Source organism: Trachymyrmex cornetzi, unplaced genomic scaffold (genome assembly GCF_001594075.2).
Source record: "Trachymyrmex cornetzi isolate Tcor2-1 unplaced genomic scaffold, Tcor1.1 scaffold248, whole genome shotgun sequence".
Taxonomy (NCBI): Eukaryota; Metazoa; Arthropoda; class Insecta; order Hymenoptera; family Formicidae; genus Trachymyrmex; species Trachymyrmex cornetzi.
This window is the reverse complement of record NW_017297144.1, coordinates 527,700-546,297: the sequence shown is the minus strand read 5'-3', so window position 1 is coordinate 546,297 and position 18,598 is coordinate 527,700. Positions and strand designations below refer to the sequence as shown.

The following is an 18,598-nucleotide window of genomic DNA, read 5'->3' as shown; positions in this document are numbered from 1 at the left end:
TGTGCGAAAAATTAATTTTCACGTCCGTATTCGCGATCACGGGCGAATTATCTGGAATAACAGATGATTATTGTCTATCATCATAAAGCGCTTAAATGCTCTCAGGTAACCCATCTTCTGAAAATTGTTTCGCAAACACCACCAGTAACGATTACGCGAGTTTAATTTGCGTCCTCATTTATCGTCAAAGATACGCACTTCAGAAATTCTCTATATATCTTTCGAATAAAGCCCACCACACACGAATGGCATAAACGTTATAGCGTAAGACCACTGAAGCAATGAATATCTGACATAAAGACGCCATATTTATTTACATAAGATGCTCATTAGGCGATATGCTTATGCAGCCTATGTCATTTTGAGTAATGGGCTTAAAAAACATCATCTACAAAATTATGGATAATGAATAATAGTCGTATCATAAGAATAAATTGAAAGTCTTGAACTACATTCATTGAACTACTTTTCGTGAGCTACATGCATGTGCGTATGTTTCGTAATATGCAAAAAAAACTGAGATACATTATATTTGATCGATATAAGAGTCCTAACTTAAAAATCTAAATTTCACCGATAATATTATCGGATCGTTTAATGTTACATGTGAATTTTTCTTTATGATTACATTTTTTCAGATCTCATCGTATCCCACGTATTTTACACGGAATGAATCAAGATTAAATCATAATGCGCAAAAGATTATAGAAATTTATAGAAAAAAACTGGTTCCAATTTACACAGATATTTTTTTGTACTTTCTCGTGCATATAAAAAGGAATTTTGTATCCTGAAATATTCGAGTTGTGGACAATTATTATTATGTTGGAATGTACTCGTGATCTTTGAGAAACAGATCTCAGAATGCCTTAGTTGTGCGACTTCTTTGGTGACATAGTTACAGTGCGGAATAAAATGATAATAATATTCTTACTTATTTCTTAAGATTTGCATAAAGAAATATCATGTATGTATAATTTTTAAGAGTAAATATAGATGTTATATTTATAATAAAATACACTCTCTTATAGTAAAATCTCACTCCAAGAGAGTGAAAATACAACTGCAAGAAATTTAGAGTGTACACATATACATACATAGATATCTAATACAGAATACAGGTATATTATATACCTTTATACATACCGTATAATTTTTTAAATATCGTATGTTCATAAAAAACAAAATACATAAGAACTATGTTATTTTTCAAAACAGAAGTCCTTTAAAAAAATGCGTTTTTAAGAATTATGCACAATGTGCGCTCTTGCGCAAATCTTAATAAAGGTAAAAATATTAATACTATCATTTTTCCTTCGCACTGTAAGTCTTGTACAAAACAACTACGATGATACTGTAGCGCATAGTGATAGATTTTAGATGACAAATTATTTGCGCAGTGCACAGTAAAAATGTGATCACGTGAGCTTACAAATCCAAGCAGCAAAGTTATGCGAGCTATTAACTAAAATTTATCACCAACCCCCAGGAAGTAAAATTAAACCAATAATGCTCTCCTAAATTCCTTAAGTAACCCAATATCTTACAAATAAATTGAAACGCTTTGGCCCGTAATCTCTCCGCGCGTTTCTGAGTACGGCTGTCCATTCCCTATCTTACAAAAAATTAAGATTCAAGATCGGCAACATTTCGTGTTAAATAAATTGCGTTAAATAGAAATTAAATTATTTGTAAATATAAAATGTACCAATGTGCAAATTTCGGATTCACATAAAAATCAAATGCAAGGTATGTAAACGAAAAATCGTTGAATCCTGTAGTGGTTTGAAAGTTTGAAGTGCGATTACAAAAAATATGATGTTTTACAAAAATATTTGATATTTCTGAAAAATATTTGTTCAAGTTTTGCAAAATTTTCGGAATTATTTTCACGAAATGATTTGTATATATTCGTGCAAACATTGGAAAACATAATATACCTACATCTCAAATCTTTCATTTTACAATAGTAGTTTTAAACATTAACAGATCTATAATATGAGTCAACTCATATTTCATAACATATGTTCTGTAAAGTATGAAGAAGTAAACATCTTTACGTTGGATCGGATTTAATGTACGCAGCTTTTTAACTTCAACCCTCTGTACGCGTATTAATTCAAAGTTGATTTGTAAAGACAAAGTCAATATTTAGATTGTGAATTCTGATGAATTTAAATAAATTTAAATCTATAAAAAATAAGTAAAATACAATTCAACTTCTATTATGGTAAAAACTCATTGTTAAAGCTTCCATAAGTATACAAGAATCTTTTACAGCTTTTTATACAATCCGGAATATAAAAATTTGTATTAAAATTGAAAGACCCAAGTTGCTGATGGAAGCTTAACAATCAACATGACTGACGAAGAGTTAATAATATCGCGTGGATAACAATCAAATTATTAAACATTAGAATAAAATAGAAATAAAATATCATTTAAAAGTCATTGATCAAGCTATGTTATTTCAAAGTAAGGTCGGTATTCATAGTCCGTTCTTATTTTAAGATAAGCCTTAAGTAATTTAAACATTATTTTGCTTTTAACTTGATTTAAAAAAAACATGACATTTTAAAATTAAAGGAAAAAATAGATTAATATAATTTTATATTTAAGGCAGTCTATATTTAAGTACAATCTTAAGATGTTATTAGAGTCCGACCGAAACTGACTGAAAACGAACACTCACTACGTGTCATGTAACATCTTAAGACATTATTATAAGATGACCTTGAAATAAGAAACAAATTGTGAATATCGAATACAGAATTGGCTCAAAGAGGGTGAAAGAGAAAAGCCGCGAATTGAGGAGTTTTCAAGATCTCCCTAAAAGCTTAGACTTCGCACATTTGTTTAATACTCAGGAAGTATTCCCCCTCCCGCTGCCCTGTGACAAAGACGCTTAAGATGCCGAGGAACCTTCGTCGTAGCCCATCTTTTGATGATGCCGTTTAAAGTGCACGGTCAGATTTCCGCGTTGCCGCGCTTTATAAGGACACTCTGGGCACTGGAAGGCCGGCGGCTTGCCGCCGCATTCGACCATCTCGTGGCGACGCATCGTGCTCTTCCAACGGTAGCCTTTACCACAAAAACGACAGCGGAACTTCCGCTGTTGTTCGTGCGACACACCAGTCATGAAGACAACGCTGAGGTCATGCGGTTGCGGGAGCACCTCGAACGAATCTGGAAACACGACCTCGCGAGTGGACACGGCACGGCCACCGCTGTTGTCACCGCCGCTGCTGTCGTCGTAGCTGTTGTCGCCACCGGCGACGTTGCTGTTGCTGGTACGTCTGTTTGCCATGGCGATGTTGGCCCGCGTCAGCATCGTCGGTGCAGACGCACGGTATCCCTTCTTCGTCGACGGCTGTTGCGGTTGCTGCTTAAAGTCGGAACGCAGCAGGGATAATAGCGCGCCCATGCCTGCAACAGGGACCCAGCGCCGGCGGAGGCGCGAAGGTGGTAAAGAGATTAAATTTTTGGAAAAAAAATATAGTTCGCTTGCTGGCTCGCTCGCCCGCTTACACGTCTCGCACGGTTACAGGACGAGATTCTGAATTCGTCGTTATTATTGTCGTTCGCCTTAGTCAAGATCGTGCTTGTGACGATGTGGCCAAGTTATTCCACTACTCTATCAAGACTATTAGTTTACCTGAGAGATTATTATTATTATTAGATTTCTTCCGTAAAATAGATTTAATACACATTTGCAAACACATTTTGTTCGTTTTTCTTTCGGTTAAACCATTATTCGTTTAAGGCACTACTATCTTCTTCGTAAAATAACTTTGCCACAAGTTGAGCATGACTTGAAAACCTTAATGGTCATGGATAACGATTTCATTGGACGACGACAAAAACGTACGAAAAGAATAAAGGAAAATAAGGAAAGAAGAAAGGAGGGGGGGGGGGTAAAGATGTTTTTCCAAATGTGTTTGTATGCGATTAACAGAGATCAGTGAGATTAAACCCGTAACCAACCCAACACACAATGTCAGCCAATAGCCCGAAGATAAGTGCGCCCAGGATCAAACTTCGCCAAGGATACGTGACTATATGAAGAGGCGTGAAATAAACTGCGTAAGGCGGGAATGGTGGATAAGAGGAGGCTCCAAAGTCACTAAGTTTAGTTCATAAACAATTTCTTTCACAATTCAAACACATATCTTCACAAGCGATTCACAGCGAAAGTACCAACGTGATGTTTACCAAATAATAGATTTCTCTCGCGAATTATACACAGCCCCTCCTCAGCTCCAGCCTTTCCACCTCAAGTGAGAAGACACCAGTTTCCAACCCTCCAAACAAGATACCCAAAAACAAGATGCGACGATGTAGAACGATCTCGCGTTTTCAACCAAGTTAAAATCAAAAAAAGAAACGATTATTTTTTAATGTACACCCGAAGATTTATATAATATAATGCGATATATATAATGTGTTTATACACGTATTCATACATGTATTAAGAAAAGTATATATCGGCAACTATACACATATATATGCATATTATACATAAATTTTAGAGTACCCGTGAAGGCGAGACGATGAAATAACAAATTAACAAAAATATAATCTATTTATTAACTTTTGTGCATCGATCAAAAAAACGCAATTGAACTCAACTTGTCGATATTCAACAAATGAACATTAGAAAAAGGAAAACGAAAAATTTTCTCTCTCTTTGTATGTTTTTTTATCTCGTTGAAATCCCATGTACGAAGAGCATGTGCTTGGGCAGGCTTCTCCTCGTTAATAATCTTGTTTGACAGATCGGACACAGCAATCTCTTCTTGCCGCAGTCGTACTGCACGTGGCGATTTAACGAACTCTTATTCTTGTAACTGCGTTCGCAGTACATGCAGGGGAAGGGCTTCTTGAGAAAAAACATGGTGGACCCAGCAGATTGACCTGAAACAGAAGATCACAGACGGCATCTTAGTGCTTGTTCTGATCTTAATCTGTGAACGATCGTAGGGAGTGCGTAATAGACTTCTGATAGCTGAGTTTTCATTCAACGGTTGAGCCAGACCCTGCTGAATCAAAGATTTAAGATTGGTCGTAGAAGAGATTCAATGATGGAATATTTACGTCATGATAAATTCAGTCAAGCGTCAAGATTCGGCCATTGAGCTTCGACGAGCAATCTGCGAAAAACTATCATGTCAATAATAACGTTTCGTCGGGGAACAGCAAAGATGTAAATTCGTAACATTCACATTATTCCTTTTTTTTTACTTTGTTTTCATAATTCTATCTTGCTGAAAAAAAAATTTCTCGATGAAGGATGATTAGGATAATTAGTTAATTTCGATGCTATTAAACATGTTGAAAACGGTGACATATTAATATGTTCTACATCTATCATCCTAAGTGCACAGTTAATGGATTAAGATGTCTCAAGACATATTGTATTTCATATAAATATATAAATACAGAAATATATTATGCATATTGTTCTACATATATAAAATATTTCCGCATTTATATAATACATTTCTATAAATATATAATTTCTATATGTATAACATTTCAGGATTAGGAATTATTAATTACGTGATTTTTTAAAAATAAAATCACAGTAGTTTTAAAGAAAATAACGTAATAAAATCTTTTTAATTATTTCTACAAATTTATGTATTATTGTACATACAGGAAATGAATGGTATGAACGAAAAAAACAATTAAATCAAATTTAATAAATGACACCTTCGAATTCAGATTGTTAATTAAAGTTAAATAATAAGTACGGTATAAATTAAAGCGGTCTTAAAAATGCTCTTTTCTTTTTTGTATATACATAGAATAAATTCTATACATATATTTATACGTATAGAACATAATTCTTAATATATATTTATTACCAAATTATTTCTTCATGATTAAATTAATAAAACTTATGGGAAAGGAATAATATTGTTTCATTAATAAATAACGACTCACATTTTATCTGTTTTCATGCTTCGTGCTACAATAAAATAAGATTTATTTTTATAAAAAATATTCCAAATATAACAATTGGCGCCTCCAGAAGGCGTTTCATTGAATACAGTCAATTGCAGTTGCAAACTCGGTCCATATTTAGATCTTGATGTTGTGCAACATCTTGTATTGGATCTGCCGGATAAATTCGCCATTGCCGGAAGTAAGAAGAATCGGCCAGCATTCCTGGCTCTCGCGTACGTGTCGGTGTAGCGACTTCCTCCATTTGTACGTCTTCGAGCAGGCCAGACAAGTATTGCACTCTGAAAAAGAAAACAATACGTAGGTTTGTTAGCGACTTCGATCAGGACACATGAGAAACATCAACGTCTTTCGGACAAATGTGAACGGGTCTCGGCTCGGTTTCTAATTTTCGTCACACCGTGCCTCCCGGGTACTTAACATGATCTCTTGTTCAACAAACAGATCGATAATGTAAATCGCAGAGTTAATGACACAATAACAAATAATCAATTTGAATATCGATACTTTTAAATTTCAATTATAATACAGTGGGATTATGCAAGTTTAATAGAGAACAGCAGTTGTTTTACGAGAAAACAAATTAATCCACTTTTTTTTTAAATAAAAAGCACATTGGTAGATTATATTGGATATGGTTAACAATTCAAAAGATGAAAACATATAAATTTACATGATCAATAGTATATTAGTAACACTTTATTGTGTTACTATTATGCATGCACAATCCTGCTTTTAATGCCGTTAATAATAATATAATAGAAAAACTTGCTATTACAGTCAGCTCTTTAATTTTGCAATTAATACATGTTTATTTTAACGAAATATAACGATATAAGAATGGTATTATTTCTCGCAAAAATAATAGTTAGCTTTTGATTTGTTTCTCAAAAGACAGAGATCTCGTAAGTGAAAAATAAAGTTAGAGTAATTATCCATATTTTTTTCTATAAACAATTTGGCACTTTAGTTAAACAAAAATTAAATTTCTCGAAGCTTAAGAGTAATAGTATGTACTGGTTTTATACACATCAAAGTAAATATTTATTTACAAAGGCATTCATGCAGAAATTTACACTATTTTACAACTCGCGTCTTACGAAGATTATGCGGCTACTAAAGGGATTGACAAGTGCACGTGAACGCTCGAAATGCGAACGTACTTTGTAGAGTTGTTAACGTTTCTTAAATCTTATTACACTTGATAGAATTACTGGGTGATTATAGAAATATTGTTAACAGTCTTGTATATTTAAAATTTAACTTTGGTTTCGTCCCCGTTCTGTTGTCCCCTGACTACATCACCATCACTCCTACCATCCATTTCCGGAGCTCTCAGCCCTGTTCAAAACCGTGCTTCGTTCGCATGTGCTTCAAAAGGTTGCAATGTAACTTCGATCTTTTTGGGCAATATAGGCATTGATATTTCGGCGCTTTTCCGCATTCCTCCCTCATGTGTCTCGTCAATGAGCTGTAATACACGTACATGTTTCCGCATTTTTTGCAGGTGTGTAGGTTGGTCTGATTCCCAGGGAAATAATCTGCAAAGAAAAGTTACATATCCGGGTTAATACAAATCGTTTAAATTGATTTCATTTCGATAGTCGCTGATATTCGCCAAAGTATTATTTTTTCACGAGTTATTTTTACAGATTTACAGAAAAAATAATTATATTTTTCCCGATCGTTATGATTATTATTGAAAAGAAATATTTGATAATTTGTAAAATATCGCGTAAAAATAAAACTAATAGCGTTTTTGAGTACAGAAACTTTGAACCTAACTTGGGTCGATTAATCCAAAAATATCATGATCTCGTCCAATCGGAAAATAAAATAGAATATGTGACGTCATTAATCCGACCTGGATTAGGTTCAAATCTACTGCCTCGAAAGTGCTATTAAATATTTGATTTTTCACCAAACACAACAACATAATATATAGTACAAAAATCATAATTAAATTATTAATATAAAACTAACAGAAATTATGTAAAATTATTAATATTACCCCAATATTTTTATTTTAGACAATATTATATGTACACAATTTGATTTACAATTAGTTTTAATGTAATCCAGAATTATTTTAGAGAAAATCGGATTAAAATTTCAGGTAGACTAAAAGTCGAATATCAATGACCAATCCTCTCATTGTTACCCGAGTATGTATTAATATATTTGTCTCGTAAAAACACACTGAAGGAGAAGAGCGCACACGGAAAGCCTGGATCTACGCACCTTCTATATTTTTACGTGTACTTTCTTCATATTCTTCTTGTAAATAGTCCAGCCGTTCCTGTCGGCGTAGACCGGATTATATAATTGTTAAAAACAAAGACAGAATAAGCACGAAACAAATGGCAAAGCAAAATATAAACTTGCGATAAACATAATCGAACTCTCTCATGCACTCATTAGTATCCCCCTCATTATTAATCTTGATGACACATAATTACTACATCCTTAACCATTTTTATCAGTATAGACGGTAATTTGTTTGCTAATTAACAAATCTCTTATAAATTTTCTCGTATGCAAAGGAGTTTTCAGTGTGACATTCTTTTTATCAAGAAAATATCAAACATTAAATATATATTTTTCGTTTATTGAAAATATTTAGCTTTCTAAAAGATCTTTTCATATCGCTTTAATGCCCAATCTGGATAATATTGAAAATAAGTACAAAAATATTAAATTTTACAGGAAGTATTTTAAATAAAAAAAATTTTACACTATAGTGAAAATGATAATATGCACATACCGTGTTGATTGAATAAACACTGATAGTCACTCGCGAAGTTTTATTAGTCTATAAAAATAAAAGCGAGTCTATCAAAAAGAAGTTAATCTTATATTAATTAAACAAATTTAATGAAGAATAGAAAAAGATCATGTCACAAAAATCTGTTATAAATATAAATAGTATATTAACATTCCATACTTTAGAAAGACGTGTATTATAATTTCTACAATATTCTATCATCAAAAGATATGACTTAACGATAGTTTTGCCTTAGACAATTATTTAACAATATAATCTATTAACATTGCATATTTATGTTAATAATACTTATTTTACATAGCAAAAGATGCTACAATATATGAAATTTCATAAATATTTTACGGCATAAAGCACCGAATATTTCTCCAATCATTTTTATTGTTATAACTGTGAAACACGGTAAGTTTGAACACAAATATACTTTTCATTGTTTACAATGTTATATTGTAAACAAGTGTCACGTTTTGTCGGACTTTAAAAAAATTTCGTTTATTCATAGCCCAAACGGCACAAAATGTTTTTAAAAAGATTAAAATGTTTTAAAATTCGAAAATATTTTTAGAACTATGTCTATGTCCAGATCATATCGAAAAATATTATCAAAAATATTTTAAAAAGATTGCATACAAATATATTAATTATAATTGTAAAATCTTTTGGGAATATTGCGTCAATGGAAAAATAATTTCTTTTCTTCTGGAAATTTTAAAATATCATTAAAAATATTGTTGATATTGTTAAAAATTGCCACAAGTTTTCAAATACTTCTAAACCTGTTAAGACATTTTAAAATATTACTAAAGGTAATTATTAAAGAAATATTTTTTAATATTTAAAAACATAAGTTTTCAAAAATAGGAAAAAAATCATTTTTTTAAAAACATTTCTCAATTTTTTGTGTTGTATGGGAAAGAAGCAATATCAACATCAATCAATACGATCGTGAAGTGATAAGAGAATTTCTTCAATCACTCGTCCAGTTAAGTCTTAGCAACCGTGCTCCTTCTTCAAGTGATTCAATAGATTAAACTTCATCGGCATGATGTTGCGACAGTACGGACAGGTATACAAGATTCTGCCACATTCCTCTCGCACGTGCCGGTTCAGGGCCATCCGCGACTTGTACGTTTTCTGGCATTCGCAGCAAGTGTGGAAACCTGAAACGGAAGGAAGAAAGCCATCTTGAATAACTGTCTTAATACACGTCACGACAATCAACAATGCTCTCGCCCCCACAAAAGCATTTAGCATCGACATTAGCATTCTGCGTGCGCGGTATACATCCAATTTTTTCTGTGTCGTACCGGGTAGCTCGCTAAGCTCTTGAAATCCTGCCAAATCCTTCGGGCGATCTGAAACAGAGAGCGCATTCAATCATCTATTAGTAGCGCTCTGAAAAAATATATTTAAAGGAAAACAGAGGCGGCATTGGTCAATTCTGAAAGAAACAGCAATGATGGATAAAAGTTTTACATTGAAAGAAATCAACAATTATAAATATTCTGCAAAAAACATCATTAAAAAAATCTTTAAAGTAGTAAAAAGGTTTAGCTCATCAAAATAAGATTTATATTATTATTATTATTATTATTGAATAAAACATCGATTCGAGGTTCTACTGAATGATGGGGGAAGGGCGAAAGAATCGCCATACTTAATATGTATATCGTATTGGCTTGCTAACTGAAAATAAGACCGTCGTTTCGCTTTAGATGCTTTTATGATACTTTATTATTGGTATTACGAAAATACATGCATTTATCAATACTACGGGTTATACAGTATCTTTAATAGGTAAGCGGTCGGCACTTCGTACCGAGATAAAATTTTTAGATTGTATGCGGCGAAAAAGAGAGAATCGATAGTTTATAGTGTTGTTTGCAGCAATATCTATCATCAGATCTCAATACTGATCCTCGGTGAACAAAATATTCATCTATAATATACTTTGTTCTTTCCAATACTTGGCCTTAGATACAGTGAGGTGAACATTTCCTACTCCTCCAATAGGATATCGCATTCTTTAAGAAAAAATGCGTGGTTTATGGCATTTAAAGATTGATAATAATTTAAAGCATAATACAGATGAGAGATAATCTTCTAAGCCTTATTATTGTCATTCAGTCTTCTTTCCTTTACGGTTTACCGTAGATTAAACTACGCTATTCGTTACATTGGTATATGAACTATCGCATTATATTTCTGCATATCTCAGTCGCATTATTATTGATATATAATTACATAATAAAGTGTTAGGGAGGAGAAAGATATCCTACAAATGACGATTTTTATTTCTATTTTTCATTTATAAATTTGTATGCACCGTTCATCTGTGAGATCTGAATCCTTTCACAAAATGCGCCAATCGCTGATTACAAACTAACGCAATATGTCGAACTATTCTATGATAACGACTCGGGAACTACCTCATCGCCTTCGTGGCGAGTTTAGGAAAAATATATTTTTCGGAGAGAACGCTTTCACGGGATTTCTAATCGGGACTACGTAGAAAACGGTCGTCGACGTCTCGAAATGACTTGCTCATAAATCCTTGCATTTTGGAGCTGCAAACTCTTTCATTTCTTGAGAACGGTTTGATAGTTAGTGGCAGTATGGCACACATGCCACGAAGAATCGTAACGACGACTAAGGCAATTTGACAATTCCTCCCCGATCTGGATCGCTGTAGGTCGTTTAAGTATTCGGCGAAGTAACTTTGAAGTGCTGCTCTGCCTGATGAGCGTGCAGGATGAAGGCTTTGAAGGCGGCAAATGGGCACAGCGGACACTTGAATTGCGGTGGTTCACATTTGTGTTTCAAATAGTTACTCCACATCTTGTAGAATTTGCTGCACATAGTGCAAGTGTAGCCAAGAACCTGATCGCCCATGTACATCTTCCGGTAAGCTGGAAACAGAGGGACCAAGTTAGTTAGTTAAGCGAAAGCTAACTGCGCTGTTCAAGCCTCGCAAAAGAAAAGGATTCAACAAAAACAGCAGTATCAGGATAGAACGATGAAAGCACTCGCGGATATTTAAGGCGACGATCAGTTTGATTTATGAGATGTAATTATTTCACGTTTGTATATATATATATATATATAAATTTTAACTTTCGAATAAAGATACAATGAAAGAAAGACAATTCGAAACATTTATTACCAGCCAAAATAGAAATAATTAATGCGTCTACATCAAGAAGTAACTTGCCTGTTCGACTTTGCAATAAGCATGAGATGTTTGAACTAAATTTAAACAGAATTTACATAAAACGTGAAATTAATTAAATATATATAATCGATATCTCATAAATCCAACTAAAGATTGTGATTATCTTAGACGAATATTTCTTGCCACAAGAAGATCGGAAATGTGCTCTTTCCGGAAGCTTGATGCATCCCTTAGATTTAAAAGCCATCCTAAAAATCAACGAAAGCTCGGAAAATTTTGCAAATATAATTCACACAAGGACAACTACTCTATAAGTTCTAGAAGGAGCCTGATACGAAATCAGGAGGATTAGAAACTAATTTACCAAGCCGCCAAACGTATTTCTATTATATAAAATATAAAGCACTCATTGCTGAAATAATATATACAAACATTATTTCGCTTTTCGATATCCTCATGAGTTATCATGAAACTTAAAATCCAAATATTAAACTAAAAAAGAACTTTTGCGTTAATATATCTACGACTTTTTCTAACATGTATTACATCGTATATTCTCATAAATTTCTTCATTCTATAGAGAGAATCTATATTATAATATTCCAATAAACGAATATAACGGGTTTTTGGGAGAATTTACGAAAACACAGACTCCAAGGAATAACTAAAAAATAAAAAAACACCAAATAATAATAATTGGATACAACGTCTTCTACATTTAGTTCTCTTCTATTTATTTGCTACTATTTATTTTATATTCAAAACTTTATATCCCACTATCTTATTCATCTTCAGTTTCTTCCGCATTCTTGCAACTTCTCAACAATTTTTATTTCCGTAGTCTTAAGTAACCTAAAGGGTAAACATTCTCCATAAAATTATTAATTGTTAGTACATATATTTTAATGTGTTTAATAGATATTACAAATACATATATATCTTAATATAAGTGTCGACGTGTAACTAGAAATTCTAAGAACAAAAAAATAGTGGATATTATACCTGTTACAAAAAGAACCTTTAATTTATTTTACATTTAATATTACATAATTATATATAATTATACATAGTGGTAATTTTTTATAATTTTTCCAATACATAATGATCGTTATTTATAAATTATACAAGAATATGAATGTAATAAAGTTTGAGAAAAAATTTTTAGAAATAGTTCGTTCGTGTACGTATTTTTTCAAAAATGATAAAAAGGCTGTTCTTTTTTTTTTAATTTGTCAGTACTCACAACATATTTGAAGAATATTTTCGAAAATTTAAATTTCATAAATACAATGCAATCCTTCGACAATAAAAATGAAAATTAACGCTAATTTTTTCTTCGTCGCAATGAAATGCGACAATAATACTTGAAACTACCAACTTGAATACCAATTTGAGAATAATGCGATGATTATATACTGTATTATGTATTGTATTATTCTCAAATAGGCTACTAATTACTATGTCTGAATTATTATATTTGAAGAACATATTTATATGCAGGTTATAAATTCTTCTACCAATCGAATTTTTTTATCGGTACAATCAATCGTTCGTAAAATTTGGAAAACTATAGCTGCATTTAGATAATTGGAAGATTAGTAAAACATAATGTTATGAAAAAATCGTTTCATCACAAACGATCGTTTCAGAAGAAATCGTTTCATCACAAGAGCAACGTTCCAAATCGATTCGATAGTGCTAGGAGCTTTAATTAGGGAAGCGATTGTAGAAAATGTCGTGATGCTTCTTTCTGTGTTTGTCGATGCACCATTTGTGAGGACTCTTGTATGAGCATATGTCACAGCTGAATTTCGGTTTCGCATTCACGCACTCGAACTTCCGATGCCTCCAGAGGGACCTTTTCACCGCGTAACTCTTGCCACAATCTGCGCACACGTAAGTCCTCTCGCGCGTTTCGTAGATGGCACTTCCTCGTTGTTGATGATGCACATCACCGACGTCGTATCCGTCCACCCTCTTGTAAGACCACATCGCTGAAACACCAATGTCAAATCGGTTAAAAAAAGCAATTACTTAGCGACAACAGGCGCAAGTGCACGTGAATTGAACATTACTTCCGAGAGAACGTCATAGACGATATCAATATTTCAATTTTATATTAATAACGTCGCAGGTAGCAGTCGAAAGAATTTGTCAATATTGCTGAGACAATTTAATAAAAATTATTAGGAGTGCGAGAGTTAATTGCATTGTCAAAAATTGATTTTAGAAGGCGCTGCACGGTATCTCTTCCTATACCTGTCAACACACAACTTACGAACAACTTATCTCACATCTAAAACTCTGTATTACCTGTTACCTTATACGTTTACACATTCCAACTTCCGATGTTTCGAGAGTTTTATCCTCAACGTGAAACCCTTGCCGCAATCAGTGCACATGTAAATCCGCTTGCGCACTATGACAGCATGTTTTTTTTGTGTATGTAACGCCCCATCCCCATCGCTATTGTGTGTACCAATTTTCTTTTGGAGAGAGGAGTACGCCATGACAGGAGTATGCCATAATAAAGCTGAAACAACAACGTCAATAATCGTTTAATGGAAGCAATCTGCTAAGCGCGTAATTGTAATTATAATTAATTTATTAAAATGTTAACAATATCACACATGTGTATAAATTAAAATTATAATAAACAAAATAAATATAAAAATAAATATCAATTCAAATCTAATAATTGTAATAAAATATTTTTGGGATTAAAAGAATTATTTTAAATCTTAAAAATTAGAATGAATATATTGTGAAAGAAGTGTGTGTGTGTGTGTGTGTGTGTGTGTGTGTGTGTGTGTGTGTGTGTGTGTGTGTGTGTGAGTGAGTCAGTGAGTGAGTGAGTGAGTGTATGTGTTTATAAAACACATTTTCTAATTATACTGGACAGGTAACATGAACAATCTTTTGCATGCAATTATAATATCTATTTGTAAGAATTAATTTCGACATTTAATGTGCGTGAAGATATTTGAAATATATTGACTTCGTATGAAATGACATTTGAATGCTAACAACGAAGGATTAGATTATACCACAAATTTCTCATATTATATAAAATTATTCTATTTTCTGCTACAGTTACATTCCTGACATATATTACAAACTACGAATTAAATATAATTTAATGTAAATTAAATAGACTTCTTAATGTAGGGGAGCCTTTTAATCCTTTAAGAAATTCTGCATATATATATTGTTGTGCGTATGTGTGTTATGTATACACACACCACACACACATACATACACACACACACACACACGCACGCACGCACGCACGCACGCACGCATGCACACGCGCGCGCGAAGTAAGTCTGTATTATTATACATTAAATATTGCGTATGGCTCAAAGAAGAGATAGAAATAGAAAATTTGGTAAGAAAATAATAGCCGCACGTATCACTTGTAATTGTAAATTTGTACAATATTTATTTTAAATATAAATTATATGATCCCAGCACATATTCGTTCAAGAAACGTTTCACAAATGTTTCTTCAAAACGTTTTATAACCGGGTCTTGAAAACAGTTCAAAGTCTACTCGAAAAACGTTAAGGAAAATATTTTTTCTGATAAAAAAACGTTTAAGAAATAATTAAAATATCGTTTTTTCTTATATATATATATATCTCTCTCTCTCTCTGAAAAAAAATTTGCTTTCTCATAGAATTATTAAAATAATGCATTCACATGTATAGGATACATACGTATTTTTTACAATAAAGTTGAAAAATCATTAAAATAATAATTTTCTTGAATAATTTATTCAATTTTATTTAAAAAATATATATGTTTACGTGTAAAAATATATACATTATTTTATATTAATTCCGTGAAAGGCTAATTTTTTCATGAATAAAGAATAAAAACTGTTTCTTTTCTATTACCGAAAAAATATACACATTTATATAATTAATAAATACACTAATTTTTTTCCGTAATGTTACATAGTACAAAATGTTACAGAATCAAATGTGAATAAAGTTACGTAATTACACCTTAATTAAGCGTGATAATCCGACGAGCATTTTTATGTAGGTTCAATCGCCGATGTCATTATAATTCTAAACTAAAGATGACTTTCTGATTATTTATTATCTCAGGTATTTAATAATCAATCCTCCAAACTTTTCAATACAAATCTCCAATATTTTATAGATTTCAAGGAGTAAAGCTACATTAAAAATATAAAATTTTGTTGGAGATTAACATACTAGAAAAATAATCTGAATCCTGTTCGGCAAATACAAACAGCAAAATATTTGATAACATTAATCATATTTACAAAATATTAAAACATTATTCTCTTTGGCTACATAATTTCATACATTCTTCTTTTGGATTTAAATTGATGAGAGATTGGGTATAAGGCTTATTTTTATAATAATCGTTTACGTAATTACAATGTTTAAAATCACACATTGCATACATTTAAAATGTATTAATGTATACCAATATATTACAAAATTTTTCTTTCTTTCTGAATCGCGGAGATATTGTCTGTGAATTAAATCTAACGAATTTTGGATGTTCATTTTCATAATCTATGTCAAAATAGTTACATGAAGTTGTTTATCTCAAAAAATTATGGACGCTCAATTGATAGGAATCTCGGTTCATTAATTATTTGAGTACACGTTCATCCGCACGCTGTAATTGATTGTCGTTAGATTAATTTACGATAGCGTATGCGATTGAAGATAAATTATATTTTTAATTATAAATTATATTTTAAATTATTTTTTTTTAAATTAAATATTGTGGCACTTTGCTAAATTTGACTCAAACAATCGTGAAAAAAATAATCTTTGTTCTTTTATCATTGATATTTACGCCTGGCTCATCGCACAGTTTCATGTCCAGAAGAATGCAATGTAAATTAATAGCCGAATTTGTGCAAAAGAAAAGATAAGGTTCGTCTATTTTCTCTATCGTATTTTAATTTGTTTACTAATCTGATGATTTTAAATACGATAAGAAAGAATATATCTATTACAAACATACATATATATATATATATATATACACATATATATATGTATATGTATATGATATCGAGTCACATTAATTTTTTACGGGTAAAACATGCGGAAAAGTCTGATCATCGAGAAACCATAAATCGTTCTGTTCATTCATTTGAAGACTAAAAAGAAACGCTTATGACGATAACTCGTTGTCAATTATTTTTTTCAAAAAGGGATCCTGTTTGCACAGAATGTTAGTTGCACATGTTCAGTTGGACACCAGCCAATTACAGCGATAGGAAAAAAAAAATAAAGAAAAATCCCTCCTCGTGAAAGTCGCTGTGATTGGCAATAGCCAATTACAACACTGTGCAATTATACTGCTCCCCATTACACATCGGGATAAGGATAAAATAGAAACTTAAAAAAGAAGGTATTGTAGTTTATTTCTGAAAGTCATCCAATCGATGGAAGGTCTTTATGTGTCTGCGAACGCAGAAGGAGTAGTTGCTGCGGAAGTTGCAGAGCTCGCAGCGGAACTTGAGGCTGCCGGTGTTATGAACATTGCTCACGTGTCTCTCCATGTTTGCCTTGTATATGCTCTTGTAAGGGCAGAAGGTACAGGAGAATGTCGTGGTGTTGCGCGGATTCATTTTACAACCGAACTGTATATGCTTCTTTAGCAGGCTCCTCGGTGCGTAGATTTTCTTGCAGTGAGGACACATATATCGTTTGTGCAAATTCCAACCGCTGCTACCTGAAACAAACGAAGGAAGCTACGATGCAGCTGTGTTCGCTTTATATAGGGACAATCGCAAACAATCGTTCGCATAAAAGAGACCTACAATTGTCTGATCGCCGTGAACTGTCACGTAGTATGTAACTGATTGATGCATACGTTAAACAAATCGATTGTTTAGGTCACTTTTAAATTGTAAATATTAGAAATTAAACAGCTTTCATTTAAACAACCTCAGTTGTTCTATAAGATAAAATGAAGAAATTTATTAAAACATGTACACAACACAAACCCATCGCTGCTAAGCTAGAACCTCATCTTCATTCTTCTTCTTATAGGCTACAATACATGAGATCTAAAGTTCAGTAGTACGGATCAACGTCGAAGCAATGATTCAGGCAGATACGTAGAAATCCCTGAAAATTGTCAACTTTAAAACAATTGATTATCTTATTTGATTATCAGCGAAATCATCCATATACTTATATATTCAAAGAGAATGGTTGCATCAGTAAAATATAAATGGATACTAAGATAGTCGAATTAAAAGACTCAAATGAGGGAGGATTCGAAAAAAATGTCTACGTATAACTCACTAAAAATTACTCATTATTCATTATTCTTTATATAATATTGCATTATAATTTTTTATAATATATTTAATTGCACTTGCAATCATAAAATGCACATTAACGTCTAGTAGACTAGACTTCAGTCATTCTCGTCTAATATAGCATCTAATATATTTCGGTTGAGACTGTATTATGCATCGACTGCATAAAATTGAGAAATGCATAATTCACATTGTGAGTTTCATTGTGCCACTGAGAGAAAAGATTTTGTTATAGGAACAAATCAAGGGAAAGCAAATGTGATATCTGTTAAAAAAAACAGTCGATTTGTTACGATTGCAAATTAATTCGTCAATGTAACAAATAACCAATAGTATCGCTAGCAAATAA

At 32.3% G+C, this 18,598-nt stretch overlaps 3 protein-coding genes across 11 annotated transcripts in view; all 3 read right to left on the bottom strand.

Annotated features, from left to right (window-relative positions):
* Window positions 1-18,598, bottom strand: part of LOC108761337 (longitudinals lacking protein) — a 236,588-nt gene that overhangs the window by 60,628 nt on the left and 157,362 nt on the right. Inside the window, exon 7 of one of the 8 annotated variants that reach the window (XM_018507798.1) lies at window positions 2,891-3,426. The exons of the other annotated variants lie outside the window; for them this stretch is intronic. Within the exon in view, the coding sequence (XP_018363300.1) occupies window positions 2,906-3,426 (521 nt within the window). The 3' untranslated portion in view covers window positions 2,891-2,905. Of the gene's footprint in view, window positions 1-2,890; window positions 3,427-18,598 lie in introns of those variants that run through there. 8 annotated transcript variants of the gene reach the window in all.
* LOC108761344 (zinc finger protein 549-like) lies at window positions 13,424-14,318 on the bottom strand. Of its 2 annotated transcripts, none has more exons than XM_018507814.1 (2): window positions 14,242-14,318; window positions 13,424-13,915 (listed from the first exon to the last, which is right to left on the bottom strand). In XM_018507814.1, exon 2 carries the CDS (start codon window positions 13,911-13,913, stop codon window positions 13,629-13,631), a length of 285 nt encoding a protein of 94 aa, XP_018363316.1. In that variant the 5' UTR covers window positions 13,914-13,915; window positions 14,242-14,318; the 3' UTR covers window positions 13,424-13,628. The 2 variants fall into 2 exon arrangements, with proteins under 2 accessions (XP_018363316.1, XP_018363317.1); XM_018507815.1 differs by having other exon boundaries at window positions 14,235-14,313.
* On the bottom strand, window positions 17,019-17,989 carry LOC108761342 (transcriptional repressor CTCF). The gene is made up of 2 exons (XM_018507812.1): window positions 17,929-17,989; window positions 17,019-17,654 (listed from the first exon to the last, which is right to left on the bottom strand). Exons 1-2 carry the CDS (start codon window positions 17,930-17,932, stop codon window positions 17,341-17,343), a joined length of 318 nt encoding a protein of 105 aa, XP_018363314.1. The 5' UTR covers window positions 17,933-17,989; the 3' UTR covers window positions 17,019-17,340.

Bases quoted from the DNA above. Each gene is read 5' to 3' on its own strand.
- LOC108761344 (XM_018507814.1), bottom strand. From the start codon at position 13,913: ATGTGGTCTTACAAGAGGGTGGACGGATACGACGTCGGTGATGTGCAT.